The sequence below is a fragment of the Simochromis diagramma genome, unplaced genomic scaffold (assembly GCF_900408965.1).
Source record: "Simochromis diagramma unplaced genomic scaffold, fSimDia1.1 OVJJ01000205.1, whole genome shotgun sequence".
Taxonomy (NCBI): domain Eukaryota; kingdom Metazoa; phylum Chordata; class Actinopteri; order Cichliformes; family Cichlidae; genus Simochromis; species Simochromis diagramma.
Window position 1 is genome coordinate 12,183,232 of NW_024386782.1, and position 12,573 is coordinate 12,195,804.

Sequence of the window (12,573 nt, forward strand, 5' to 3'; positions counted from 1 at the left end):
GTTGGTGACACAGGTGCCTGTTACAGGCTACTTATCAAGTAAACAGCTAGTTTCTCAAATTACACGGCTGTGCAAGTTTTTAAATGGTTATTAGTGAGACTAATGCAAATATGCTCAGTGTTTGTCTGGACTGTCCACAATAATATTATTTTAAAGGACTGATTTGACTCTTTTTATATACACTCTTAAAAGCCACTTTATTAGGTTCATTCTGGGTTTTACCAACTTTTTCAACGAGGTGCTGGAAACATTCCTCTGAGATTTTGGGCCATATTGACACGACAGCATCACATAGTTACTGCAGGTTTGTCGGCTGTACATCCATGATGTGAATCTCCTGTTCCACCACATGTCAGAGCTGCTCTATTGGTTTGAGATGTGGTGACTGTGGAGGTCATTGAGTACAGTGAACTTCCTCGTTGAATGTCAAACTTTGTTGAGCCCACGTGATCTGTAACTTCAGTTTTCTATTCTTTGCTGACACAAGTGACACTCGGTGTGGTCTTCTGCTGCTGCCGCCCATCTACTCCAGAGTTGGATGACTTGTACATTAGGAGATGCTCTTCTGCATACCCTAGTTGTAGTGGCTGCTTCAAGCAGTCTTGCGTTTTTCTTCTGACCTTTGACATCAAGAAGGTATTCTCATCCAGAGAACTACAGCTCACTGCATGTTTTTTCTTTTTTGGTCCAGGCTCTATAAACCCCAGAGATGGTTGTGTGGGAAAAATTTCAGATCTGCAGTGTCTAAAAATACTCTTGCCAGCCTGTCTGGCACCAGCAGCATCACTAATTTTAAGTACCTTTCTTCCTTATTCTGATGCTCGATTTGAAGCTGCTCTCAGGAGGTCACCTTGAACATGTCTGCATGACTAAAATGCAATGAGTGGCTGCCAAGTGATTGGCTGATTAGATATTTGAACTAACAAGCAGTTGAAAAGCTATACCTAATAAAGTGACCAGTGAGTGTAACTGCTCACTTTCTTGCTGTGAATTAGAAGTTGGGTTCAGTTCACCAGAGAGATTAACTGGCTCTTAATTGCAATCAAGAGTGAAAAGGGTAAACATAACTAACAGGCCAATGGGAGGAAGAAATACAACCGAGGAGGCATCTGAAAGTAACAACCTAGCTAATGATCTTTTATTGTCATTTATCTTACATTACTCATTTGCTCTTTTTCTTTAACAACAGATTTACAAAAAAATTGAGACCAACTAATACTTTTTCCAAACTGACAAACCAAATAGATGCTGAGGAAATAAATTATTTTCAAGCAGATTTCTAGCAACACCAAAGGGCAACACAGTAGTCTACGCGGGTAAAGGTCACTTCATCACTGGTGCACACTGTTTGTTTTTTTTGTTTTTTTGTTTTTTTGTTTTTTTATGTTCAGTGAAAGGACCAATCAGCAGGCACACACACACACACAAATTCACACACCAACACACAGAGCAGCCAGTTTCTTGTGCGTTTATGCAAAAACATCCAAAAAAAAAAAAAATCAACTTCATTACATGCGTGTTCATTTCCATTGCAACAGGGGCAGGAAGGAGTGTGGTGGATGGGGGGAGGAAAGAGCTGTCTAACTATCTCCATTTGGGATGCTGAGTCTGTGGCTCCACAGCCTTCCCAACAATACATTCCCTTGCATAGATTCTTGTGTTGTGGAATGAAGTGAGGACATTTCCCGTGTCGACTCCTCAAAGCAGAATGGCAGCAGGCGTCAGATGTTGAAGACCCTCGAAGATCCGCTTTGAAAGACAGCAGAAGGGTTTGGAGGGAGTTTGGTCCTCACCAGATGTTCCTGCAAGACAGATAAAGAGCGAGGGGTGTAACAGCAGTCTTCTAAAGTGGTCAGGGAGATGCACAGAGTGCAGCAGCTGTGATGCTCACGCCACACCCGTGAAATGAGAGGACACTGGACAGACTAAGCTGTCAAATAACATCAGGTCTTGCTGTCAGAGTGCTAGCAGTGTGGGCTGGGTTGCTTTTTTTCCCTCTTTAGTGCTGATCTGTTCTGCTGATGACAGCTTCCCCCATTCCTCCCAAAAAAAGAAAATAAAATCTGGCCAGACTTTTAATCTGGGCTTCAGTGAATAAAACATGGAGACATTGACCACACTCTGTTCTCTCTAGCAATTAATAGATCTGCCCGTTATAACGGGCCCAGACTTCTTCAGTTTCTACTTGCATATCTAGCTGAAGTGTGGCAGCTTTTTGTCGGCCAATCAGAGCACAAAATCTTTGGAGAGTCCTTCGGACTGTGGTCCCAGCTCCACTGTGAGTCTGACTATACAGCCTTGTGGGTGGCAGGGAAGGCAACACTTTTTGTTTAGCAAGTTGGATTGTTGTGTGACTGTTTTCAACCCCCAACACAATCTCTCTCTCTCTCACTCACTCACACACACACACACACACACACACACACACACACACACACACACACACACACACACACACTGTCTTCTCTGCTCTGTGCAGCAGCCAGGTCTGCCTCTCTCCTAAATTAGATTGGTGCCAAACGAGACTGCAACCCAATGCAACATTGCACTTTAACAGATAATCCATCACACACTGCTCCCCTCCCCCCACATCTCCATCACTTATCTATCACACAGTGCATCATCCCCCCCGGTCTGAGTCTCTTCCCCCTCATTCCTTTTTTTGCCTTTCCCCTGGTTTTAGTACAATCCTCACTTCTCTATATAAGCAGTGCCAAGTTGGCACCGGACACTTCCTCTGTAGTCCTGGGCAGCGTGGGAACGAGGATGACGTCCAAGTGAAAGAATAGGGGGAGACAGCTTGGCAAAAATGAGGGAGGAAAGAGAAAAATAACACATGTAGAACTGTAGAAACTTAGGGCTGACTTATGGGGGTGAAGGAGGGAAATGAATGGGGTAACGCTGACTGATCAGAAAACCATCTACGACTCTGACACACAACAACTTCAGATCGCTTTCCGAGCCTGTTAGAGGAGGAGGTGGAAAAATCAGATTCCAATGCAGGGATTTGCCATCCCCCCTGCCAAATGAGTAAATGGAGGTAACCGGAAATTTTAGGTTAGATTTTCCCAGCAGGCCATTTAATCCGCTTCATGCATTTTAAAGCCATTGACTCGACTGTGCATCTCTCTTCCTGCCATAGAAGAACGCAGCACTCTTAATACACTGTAGTCGCAAGTTATGAAGGGTTGCCAATGACCTGCAAGGGAGAGAAATCTCAGGAGGCTGCTCGCTGCCTGTGAGCTAAATGTGAAATAACCAAGGATTTGTCACAAGCGCTCCTGCCGTGGTTTTCACTCTGCGCACTGGTGGTTTTGTCTTGCTTATCCCTGACACACACTGCAGATTATACAAGCCATCCTCACAAATCTGTTTGCCTTGCGATGCAGTTGCCAGGAATGATTGCTTCCACAAACACACACACACGCTGCTGCAAACTAACTGGGTGTCAGGTTTAACTGAGGTTCATTCTCTCACCTCGATGCCTCCTCTCCCTGGGATGCGTTAAATTGGGTTTGCAAGTTCAGTGAGTTCAAGATGAACGCAGCGCTCTCGTCTTTAAAAAAAGAAAAAAGCATTGCTGTTTTGTTTTTTATGTCATGAAATCTGAGCCAGCTTTTGTCTTTCGAGACGGATTTGATCTGTTATATGTGAGGGGAGGGGGCACAAATTGATTTAAACAGTGATGAGAGTTTTATGGCTGCCCACCTTCTTTTTCATCTGGAGCAGATTACCATCAAGTTAACCGTTACATCTTTTAATGAGCTGCCGGTCTGCCTGCTGAATGAAGATGGTTGATGGTAATGCTGATCATAAAACACCAGATATGGACAAATACCAGCTGAATACTATGACCCAGTATAATGTGTACTGGAGTGGGATGTGTAATGCTTGGTCAGACACCTCTGCAGGGGGTTAGTGAGTCAATAAATGAGTCGGCAATGAGTGGGCCATCGGTAACCGGGGTGGATTATCTAATGCCGCCAGGCTGGGCTTGTGTCACACTGACAGATTGTGGTATGCCAGACAAAGTGCACGCAACGCTGAAAGACTGCACAATAAGAATGTACAGGAAATATCTACTGCACTCTTTCTGAAGCTTGGCCCACTGGCAGCAGCACATCTCTTCTTAATGTGCCCTGAACTCTCACTCCAACTGGGCCAGTGTTATTATTAGAGTCTGTGTCCTGCCATTAACATCCCATCCCTTCAACCTCCATTAGCATCACACAGCAAAACCGAGGTATGCTGCAGCTTAACGGACCAAGCTTTGTTCAGAAAGTGATGCAAATAACTGCAAAGTCGTATCGTTCTGCTCTCGTGCATGAATTGTTTTTTTTTTTTAACCGAGTCTCTCAAACAGTTGCTAAAGTGAGAGCCACGTGTTCGTTTCACCAGAAGAGCACGTGTGCCAGATCTCCCTGAAAACCAGTCGGCTTAAGATGTTACTGAGGCAGCTGTTGTAACAGAGATGAAGATCTGACCGGGTCCAGCCCACAGCTGCCCAGATCTCCAGTGGCAGATGGCACTGAGTGTTGAGGGCGGAGGAGAAGGATGGCACTAAACTTCTGGAGATTCCCCAAAAACTGTCTCCCTAAGTATCAGCTGACAGCTGACCTGAGAGAGCATGCAGGCAGCAGACTCAGTACTTTTATGTCAGATATGCACCAGTTTTATTATAGTTATTATTATTTTTAGAGAAACTAATGAAGAAGTATGTTACTTTAGAAATTATATAATGGAAGCATAGTGCTGCCTGTAACACATGCAGTAGAGTAGCATCACAGAATAAGTCTTGAACCACACCACTTAACCTTAGAATTCAGGTGTTTTCAGTCACATGGCCGCACCTGTGCACCTCGGCACGCATTTGGGCTTCGCAGACATTTGTGAAAGAATGGCTCGTTCTAAAGAGCGCACTGAATTTGAGCATGGTGGAGTAATAGGACACCACCGCTGCAACAAATCAGTACTTCTCTACTAGATATTCCACCATCAGGTGTGAGTGATATTGTTGCAAAGTGGACGCATTTAGCAACCACAGCAACCCAGAGACAAAGTTTCAGATCGTGTGAAGTGCATATAGGGCTGCTGACTCAACAGCTGCAGAGCTCCAAACCTTCTCTCGCATTAACATCGGCACAAAAAACTGCACACTGGGAAATTCATGGCATTGGTTTTCAAGGATAAGCAGCTCCTGGAGTTCCATTGGCTATCTAAAGAAGCACTGTGCTGTGTCATAAAGAGAAATAACCTCTTTTAATAACAGCAAAGATTAAAGGATCACACGTTTCATTGCAGCTATGATCAGCACTGATTTCTAGACAGATGTCAGTCAGTTAGCTGACTGAAATGGACTGCAGTTCAGAGAATTACACATGTAATTTGTTGTCCTCATCAACCCAGTTTTATTCAGGCCACAGTAGAGAGTGTAGCACCAGCACTGTTACCTAACACGGTACATGGCCTGTTTTAAACAGCTGGGTCACTTTGAGCCTCTCGGGGACAGAATGCTGTATCACTTTTCTGTGATGCCCCAACAGCAACAGGCCGCCGGGGAGATGAGTGAAGATGACTTTCAGGATGAGCGAGCCTGGATTTAAACGTGCAGCTCTAACAATGAACTGTGTGTGGTTTTCTTTAAACTTTTGACATAAAACATGGCTCCTTGAACTCAATGATTATGCGCCTACCTCTCCTTTGATTGTTCCACTGAGCTCAGTCCTCTCAGGCAGGATGCTCTGCTGGAGGCTGGATGGACTCTGCAATCTGTAGGCTTGAAGGGCAGTGGGGGCAGGCTGGGGGACAGCGGCAGGTTGGATGTTGGAGGCAGCGGATGGGATCACGTGTTCTCCTTGATGCAGACCCATGGACCTGCCAACCTCCCCCCTGTAGGCAGCCTGGTAGCTGGTTTCACGTGGGACGTGAGTGGCTTCTGTCCCAGGGCTGGAGTACTGAGCTGGAGGGGGTTTCCTCGCACTTTTGGCCGGTCGCACCCCCGCCCAAGGCCTGTACTCTTGCCTGGAGGTAGAGAAGTGTATGAGTAGAGTGACAAAGCTGGAGGGGGACGTCTGGAGCATGAAGTAATAACAAAGACCAAATTAATGTAGAAATTAGACAAAATAATGTGCTAGTAATCTTGGATTGGGCTTAATATATTCCATTCTTTAACAGCTGATGCAGCAAACTGCAGAATAAGAGTCCTGATGAAACATGTGGGCGTTTATCAGTATCTTGGCTGTAATGTATGAATTCAATTCCCAAAGTGTATATACTAACTCTGCCTCGGGGTCTAAATGAACCAGAGGTCATGAAAAGTATCTGAGGGGGTTATATGTTTGTTTTTTCATCTTTGAAATGTATTCACATGAATCAACCATTTAAAAAATCCCATTTTAAAGGATTAAAAGCTAGAAAAGGTTGAAAAACACAGACCTCCACATACAGGGGATACAGTGCCAGCACAAATCCTACTTGCGCTGTACCATATACGAATATGAAACGTGTGAGAGAATTATTTAATGAGCTCTCGTCTCCACGCATGCTTGTTGGCTCGACCTTGGAAGTCGCTGAACTAGTAATAAATCGAGTCTAATTAAGCATCAAAGCAGGCATGAGCACATCAGCGGCACACCCGCTGTGAACAGCGCTCGGTGCTGAAACAAGGTGAGAGAGGATCTCAGACCTGTAGGAGCTGGTTTTGCTCTCCTCCATCACCTGCTGCTCCCCCCATCTCTGCCCCTTGCCCCTCTCCTCTCTCCCCCCCCGGCTCTCCCCAGGCTGACCCTGGACGTGGTAAGTATTCACCGGGCTGTCCGACACACAGTCTGCCCTGCTCCCCTCGTTATTAATCCACGGGAAATTCTCCTTCCTGGGGATGGGCCATGGTTTGAAATCCTGCTTGTACTGCGTAACACTGGGGAAAGGTACTCCCGGGGGGTGGTAGTCTTCCCGGGGCTTGTAGCTGGGCTCCTTCCGTGACCTGAAAGATCCTCGGGTCCCAGTGCCATCCGCGGGCGCATGAGGGGAGCCTTTGGCACGCGTGTCCGGAGTTGGTGTGTAGTTATTGCCGGGTGCGCGCTCCGAAGCGGATACCTGCTTGGTGACGGACCGCACCTCCTGCTCGGCGATGTCCGAGTAGTTCTGGATGGTGAGCGGGACGGAGAGGTCCGATTTGTCGAACTGATTCCAGAAACGAGCCAGGCAGCAGACTCTGCTGATGCACGGCCAAGCCATACTCCCTCTAACTGCCGGAGAGGAGAACAGAAGAAGAAAGGGGAGAAAAAGAAACAAAAAGACCTGAAAAAGAAGAGAAAAGCGATCAGAGGTTACATTCAGAGTGTCGCCCTCCCTCTTCGCTCGTTTCTGTAAAGCTAAGAGTGTATAGCGTCCAGGAGTCCATGTCATCCAGCAGAGGAGTGCCAACAGAGATGAACCGGTCTGTCGGGGACCGTCATTGAATATTCCTCTCACGTGGTCTGTGATAGTGCCTCCACTATGCAGAGGAATCTGTGGCAAATTATTCTCCGCATCTCCACAAGACGGATCCCGGCGTCTGCGCGGGTCTGACTGGACTGGACATGGTTATCTGTCTCCACTTCCTCACACGACTCCACTTCTCCAGCGAAAAGCTCGAGAAATGGCTGTTTTGCGGCTTCTCCCGCTGCAAATCACTAAAATGATCGTACCTTGTTCACCGCGAGGTTACATAATGATGCAGCTTCGGTGTACGCTGCTCCACAGTAAGGCTACACTGTTTACAATGATTTCTTGATGTTGTTATTTTAAGTCACGCATACACGAGTCCAACGAGCCCAGCTGGGAAATGTGAGGATGAGTGGATGGACTATTTTTTCAGATGTTTCTCAAAATGTCTCACAGTAAGTTCAGTTTAACCATGTGTTGCGTCAACCTGCTTCATAACCACTGAAGGGGAACTAATCAAGTCACTAAATGAGACTTTCAAATGCATTTAAAGTGCACATAAAACAGCATTTACTTTTCTTTGCTGCCTGCAGACATTATAATGTAATATAAAGGAGACAAACGGGCCACAGAAGACAGTAGTAACATCAGTAACATCACATTCCTGGTAAAAAAAACAAAAATATTAATGACGGTTGAGGTTTCAGGGTCCTGTGGAGACCCCTCTGTTCACAGCTACACAAGGACTCCGTAACATTAACAACGCCTGCGTGTACATTCTGGACTGGGTCATATAAATGGGACACACAAGTTAAAGTGATAATGACATGACTCTGTTGGCAATTACATATAATTGCAGGAGAACAAGGTGTAGTTCACTGTGAATCAATCAATCAATAAACCTAACAATTTAAACATGTAACAGAATTTTTTGATCACAAAGTTTTCCTGTTCATTAAATCAATAAAATTACATAAATTGACTGAGTTAACACGTCTCCAGTAAAACAACATGAAAAAATTCACAACTATACAGCACTTATTTAATATATAATATTATTAAATACCTTTTATTCTAATTTGTAAATACATATTAAAAATGAATACAATGAGTAAAAATAAACTGTAAAGTAATAGGTTGTGTAATTTTACATATTTGTTTGTTCATTAACTGACATGTTGCAAATTGAAGTACTGTATCAGTGTATTAATGCTGTATTACAGAAATACTATTTTAACAAGTATAACTCTGCAAAGGCTCATATCCATTAAATATACGATTTTATGTGAAAACATATCCTAACAATCAAAGTTCAGGTGATACCATTTGTAACGGGACACTGTAAATGCAATAACATTTTCTGGGAATCCATTAAATTTAAATGAGTGATCCTTTTAAGGTAAAGATAATAGTAAAGATATCAGAAATGTTTCTATAAAGTTACACCTAAAAATGTAAAAAGTATTTTTTTTTTATCATCACAAAACAATAATAAATTATAAATTATAAACCAAATTACTAGTTTTGCAATAGTATTAGAACTTTTTTTGGTTGATATATCATTTTATTACATATGGATTAAATTTCCAAAATGTTTTAGATAGAATTACATAATAAAACCCGACTAATAACAGTATACTTTTATATAAGTGTTTTACACACTTTTTATTTAACATAAAGCATACAAAAATTCACAGGATCTCTTGTAAGGGTGGCTGTAGCTCAGGTCGTAGAGCAGGTCATCTACTGATCGGAAGGTTGGTGGTTCGATTCCCTAGTCTGCATGCCAAATATCCTTGGGCAAGATACTAACCCGAAATTGCTCTCTGATGCATTCATCGGAGTATGAATGCGTGTGAATGTCAGTTGTGCTTGTGCGAATGGGTGTGAATGGGTGAATGCACAAGTTGTGTAAAGCGCTTTGAGTGCTCAGAAGAGTGGAAAAGCGCTATATAAGAACCAGTCCATTTAAATTAAAGCTACAAAACTATATTTAAAATAAAGGTTTCTGCATTTTAAAATATGGTAAATTTATATTATTTAACAGTCTTGTTCAGTATTTTTAATATATTATATTATATGTTATAATATATAATATAATACATATGGGACCACTATGGCTTTATGGTGAAATGATGTAGGCAGGAGCAGGTGTACATTTAACCAGAGTGGGTTCTGTTCCACTCATGCAGGACCCTTCATCTTAGTGGGCAGCATACTACATGTGCCTTTTCCACAGTCAGCCTGGATTGCAGGTTAGTACATTAGTATGTGGCACTTAGAAAATGTGAGCCCACACAAATTTGTAATATTTTTGTGGGCTCACAATTGACAGTTTCTGACCATTTGGCTGGAGCACTATTAACATTTAGCGCTAAAGCAAGAATTTATGTAATTTCCTCCTAAACTCAAGTGCAAGTTGCACCATTAGCCTTATTATAGAGCTGCCTGAAGCTGATGGTGTCCACAATACATATAAGACTGGCGTTAATAATCCCATGGATTGTTTCAAATGATCAGTTTGGCTTTTTCACTATGAGAAAAAAATGCCACTACACCCTTAATATGATGACTGTCTTTTATGTTTTTAAAAAATGAATTGCATTAATATAAAATAACTGTATTTGAAGTTATATTAGACGTTCAGAGACTGTGAGGGTTTACTCTGTTCATTTGTGAATATTTGTCCATAATGGCAAAGTGGCAATAACAGTGAAAACCCTTTTAGATACTTCAGGGGTCGGCAACTCTAGGCACACGTGCAGTTGGCATAGCTGGACTCGCCATCCGGCGTACTGAGTATTTGCTCGGTAGCCCAGTAACTTTTTTTTTCTTTGTAATGGTATAAACAATGAAAGGTGGTGGATTGGCCAGATGCTGGTTGGTGTGTAAAAATAACTCAGTTGTTTGGTGGTGGCTATGGCGGTGCTTCCTCCGATTCAGTAAAATTAGCAAGTGGTGGAGGCCAGCAGGTGGATGAGGGAAAGGGGAGGCAGGAGGAGGAGAGACCCGAGGCAGCCGCCGGTCCAAGTGTCAGGTGAACTGATCTTCAGGCAAGAAGTTATGACCTGCAGTCTATCCGGGTCAGATATAAACCAAGTTTAGGTGGAGTTTATTTTCGTTGTGCTGACTTTTTACAGTCAGTTACAATAACTCGTACTGCGTACTAGCTAGCATGGCGGAGTTTCTATACAGCTGGGTGGGTGCATGCTTTGATGTTACTGATGTTGAACTTTATTTTATTCATAAGGTTAGTTAGTAGAGTTGCCAACCGTCCTGTAAAAAGACGGAATCGTCCCGCATTGAGAGAAAATATTACCCGTTTTGTGTTGAGCTGAAAAGGGACAGTTTGTCCCGGACTTCAGCTACAATGGAAACAGACACAAAGGTGGAGTTTTTCTGTGTCTTTACGCTGCACAGCTGTTTCTTCTTCTTCTCTCATTCTCTCCCCCTCCCTCTCCTGTTTCTTCTTCAATCATGAAACTGATCAATGATCAGCTGATCAGCTTTTCTCTCTTGTTTGTTTATCGCCCACTTTGCGCCAGAAAGAGGAAACCGGCGGATGTCACGTTAAACAACAGCAGCACGTTTAAGCTTGATCAGCTGTTGTTAGAATGTATTTAATATTACTTTCTAGTATCAGCTGATGTTTGCTGGAGCCACAGCTGTAAAACCTGCTGGTCATGATATCGGTTTGGATATGTGGTGAGAGGGAAACATGAAGATGAAACCAGGAGATGTCCTTACTGAATCATCAGACCTGAACAGGTGATGGAGAAACAGGTTTACCTTTAAGGTGACATGAATGAGTTGAAGGGAAGTTATGAACTGTTTCTGAGAGACAAATAACACCAGGATCCTTTTTTATGTAGCTGACAGCTGGTAACTGTGCAGGGGCGGGTCTAGCAAAGTTTTGCCAGGGGCCCAGGTAGGGCATTAACAGGGAGAGGGGGGCACAAAGAAATACTTTCTTATTCTCATTTAAAATGTCTCGCTTTTATTAAATAATTATCTGAAGCTTACAACCAAAGTTTTTATCTGACGTAAAATGTATAGAAATCATACATATAACATCGAAGCAGCTGTTCATGGAGCTTGCATTTTCACCTGCTGGACATCACTACCTGACAAGTTTAACTGTCTTCAGAACATTGCAGAGGCCTTATTGACAGGATTTGGCTCTACATAGCTGTGTGAGCAGGTTTTCTCTCACATGAGTGTCCTCAGGTAGCCGTCTGAATGCTGGACACTTGGAGACCTGTGTCTCTGAGTGGGAGACCAGAGATCAGAGTGTATTAACAAACATGCCATATTGGCCCAGTTTATTTTTCTTATCATTGTTGTGAGGAGACCATAAATAGCATTTGCATTTTCTGTTGTACAGTTCATTTGCTGTTATGGATAAAAAGTGTCTTTTTTTTTGTTTCAAAATAGCTGATAACTATTCGCTGATAGCTGCCAACATCTGCGAACAAATATAATTCTATAAAGTGGTTCTATGTAGTGTGTAACCGTTGATACAGAGCGTTATTAAATTTATTGCTAATGCAATCATATGACACACTGACTTCTGAGGAAATTTTAAATGGCACTCATCATCAGAAAGGTTGCCTACCCCTGTTCTAGTATCTATGGGACTACAGTTGTTTAGTTTAGAAATTATAAAATACAAATAAGCATGAAATTAACTGAATGGGAAGTGCTGCACTCACAGCATAAGAATGTCCCTTTTTCAGCTGTTCACAGATAAAAATGAGACCTCAGGTTCGCCCACAACAGTTTAAGAACCCCTCCAGTGAGTCTGAGACAGCAAAAGAAGCTCTTGATTATGAGGATGCGGGCCATAAATTTGTTCAGGTATAGATGCCACACACTTTACAGTGTAATTGTAAGAAAATCACCAAAACAGAGACTGAAATTGAATGAGCAGGGTTATTGGGTTTCTTTCAGCAGGTAGTAAGAAGCAAAAACGTTTAAGATAGCAGTATTATACTACCATCTGCAGGGGAAAGTACAACATTACATCTGCATAATGATGTAGTAGGTGAGAGGAGCAAGGAAGACTAATCAGAATTTCCCCAAAATAACTAAAACCTAATTTCTGTTTTCTCGGTAATTACATTAAAGGTGTATGCCTTGATGTGTACC

At 42.9% G+C, this 12,573-nt stretch overlaps 1 protein-coding gene across 1 annotated transcript; it reads right to left on the bottom strand.

Moving 5' to 3' along the window:
* Positions 1-1,153: 1,153 nt before the first annotated feature.
* map6d1 (MAP6 domain containing 1) lies at positions 1,154-7,903 on the bottom strand. The gene is made up of 2 exons (XM_040021837.1): positions 5,694-7,903; positions 1,154-1,802 (listed from the first exon to the last, which is right to left on the bottom strand). Exon 1 carries the CDS (start codon positions 7,405-7,407, stop codon positions 6,592-6,594), a length of 816 nt encoding a protein of 271 aa, XP_039877771.1. The 5' UTR covers positions 7,408-7,903; the 3' UTR covers positions 1,154-1,802; positions 5,694-6,591.
* Between the last annotated feature and the right edge of the window lie 4,670 nt (positions 7,904-12,573).

Bases quoted from the DNA above. Each gene is read 5' to 3' on its own strand.
- map6d1 (XM_040021837.1), bottom strand. From the start codon at position 7,407: ATGACATGGACTCCTGGACGCTATACACTCTTAGCTTTACAGAAACGA.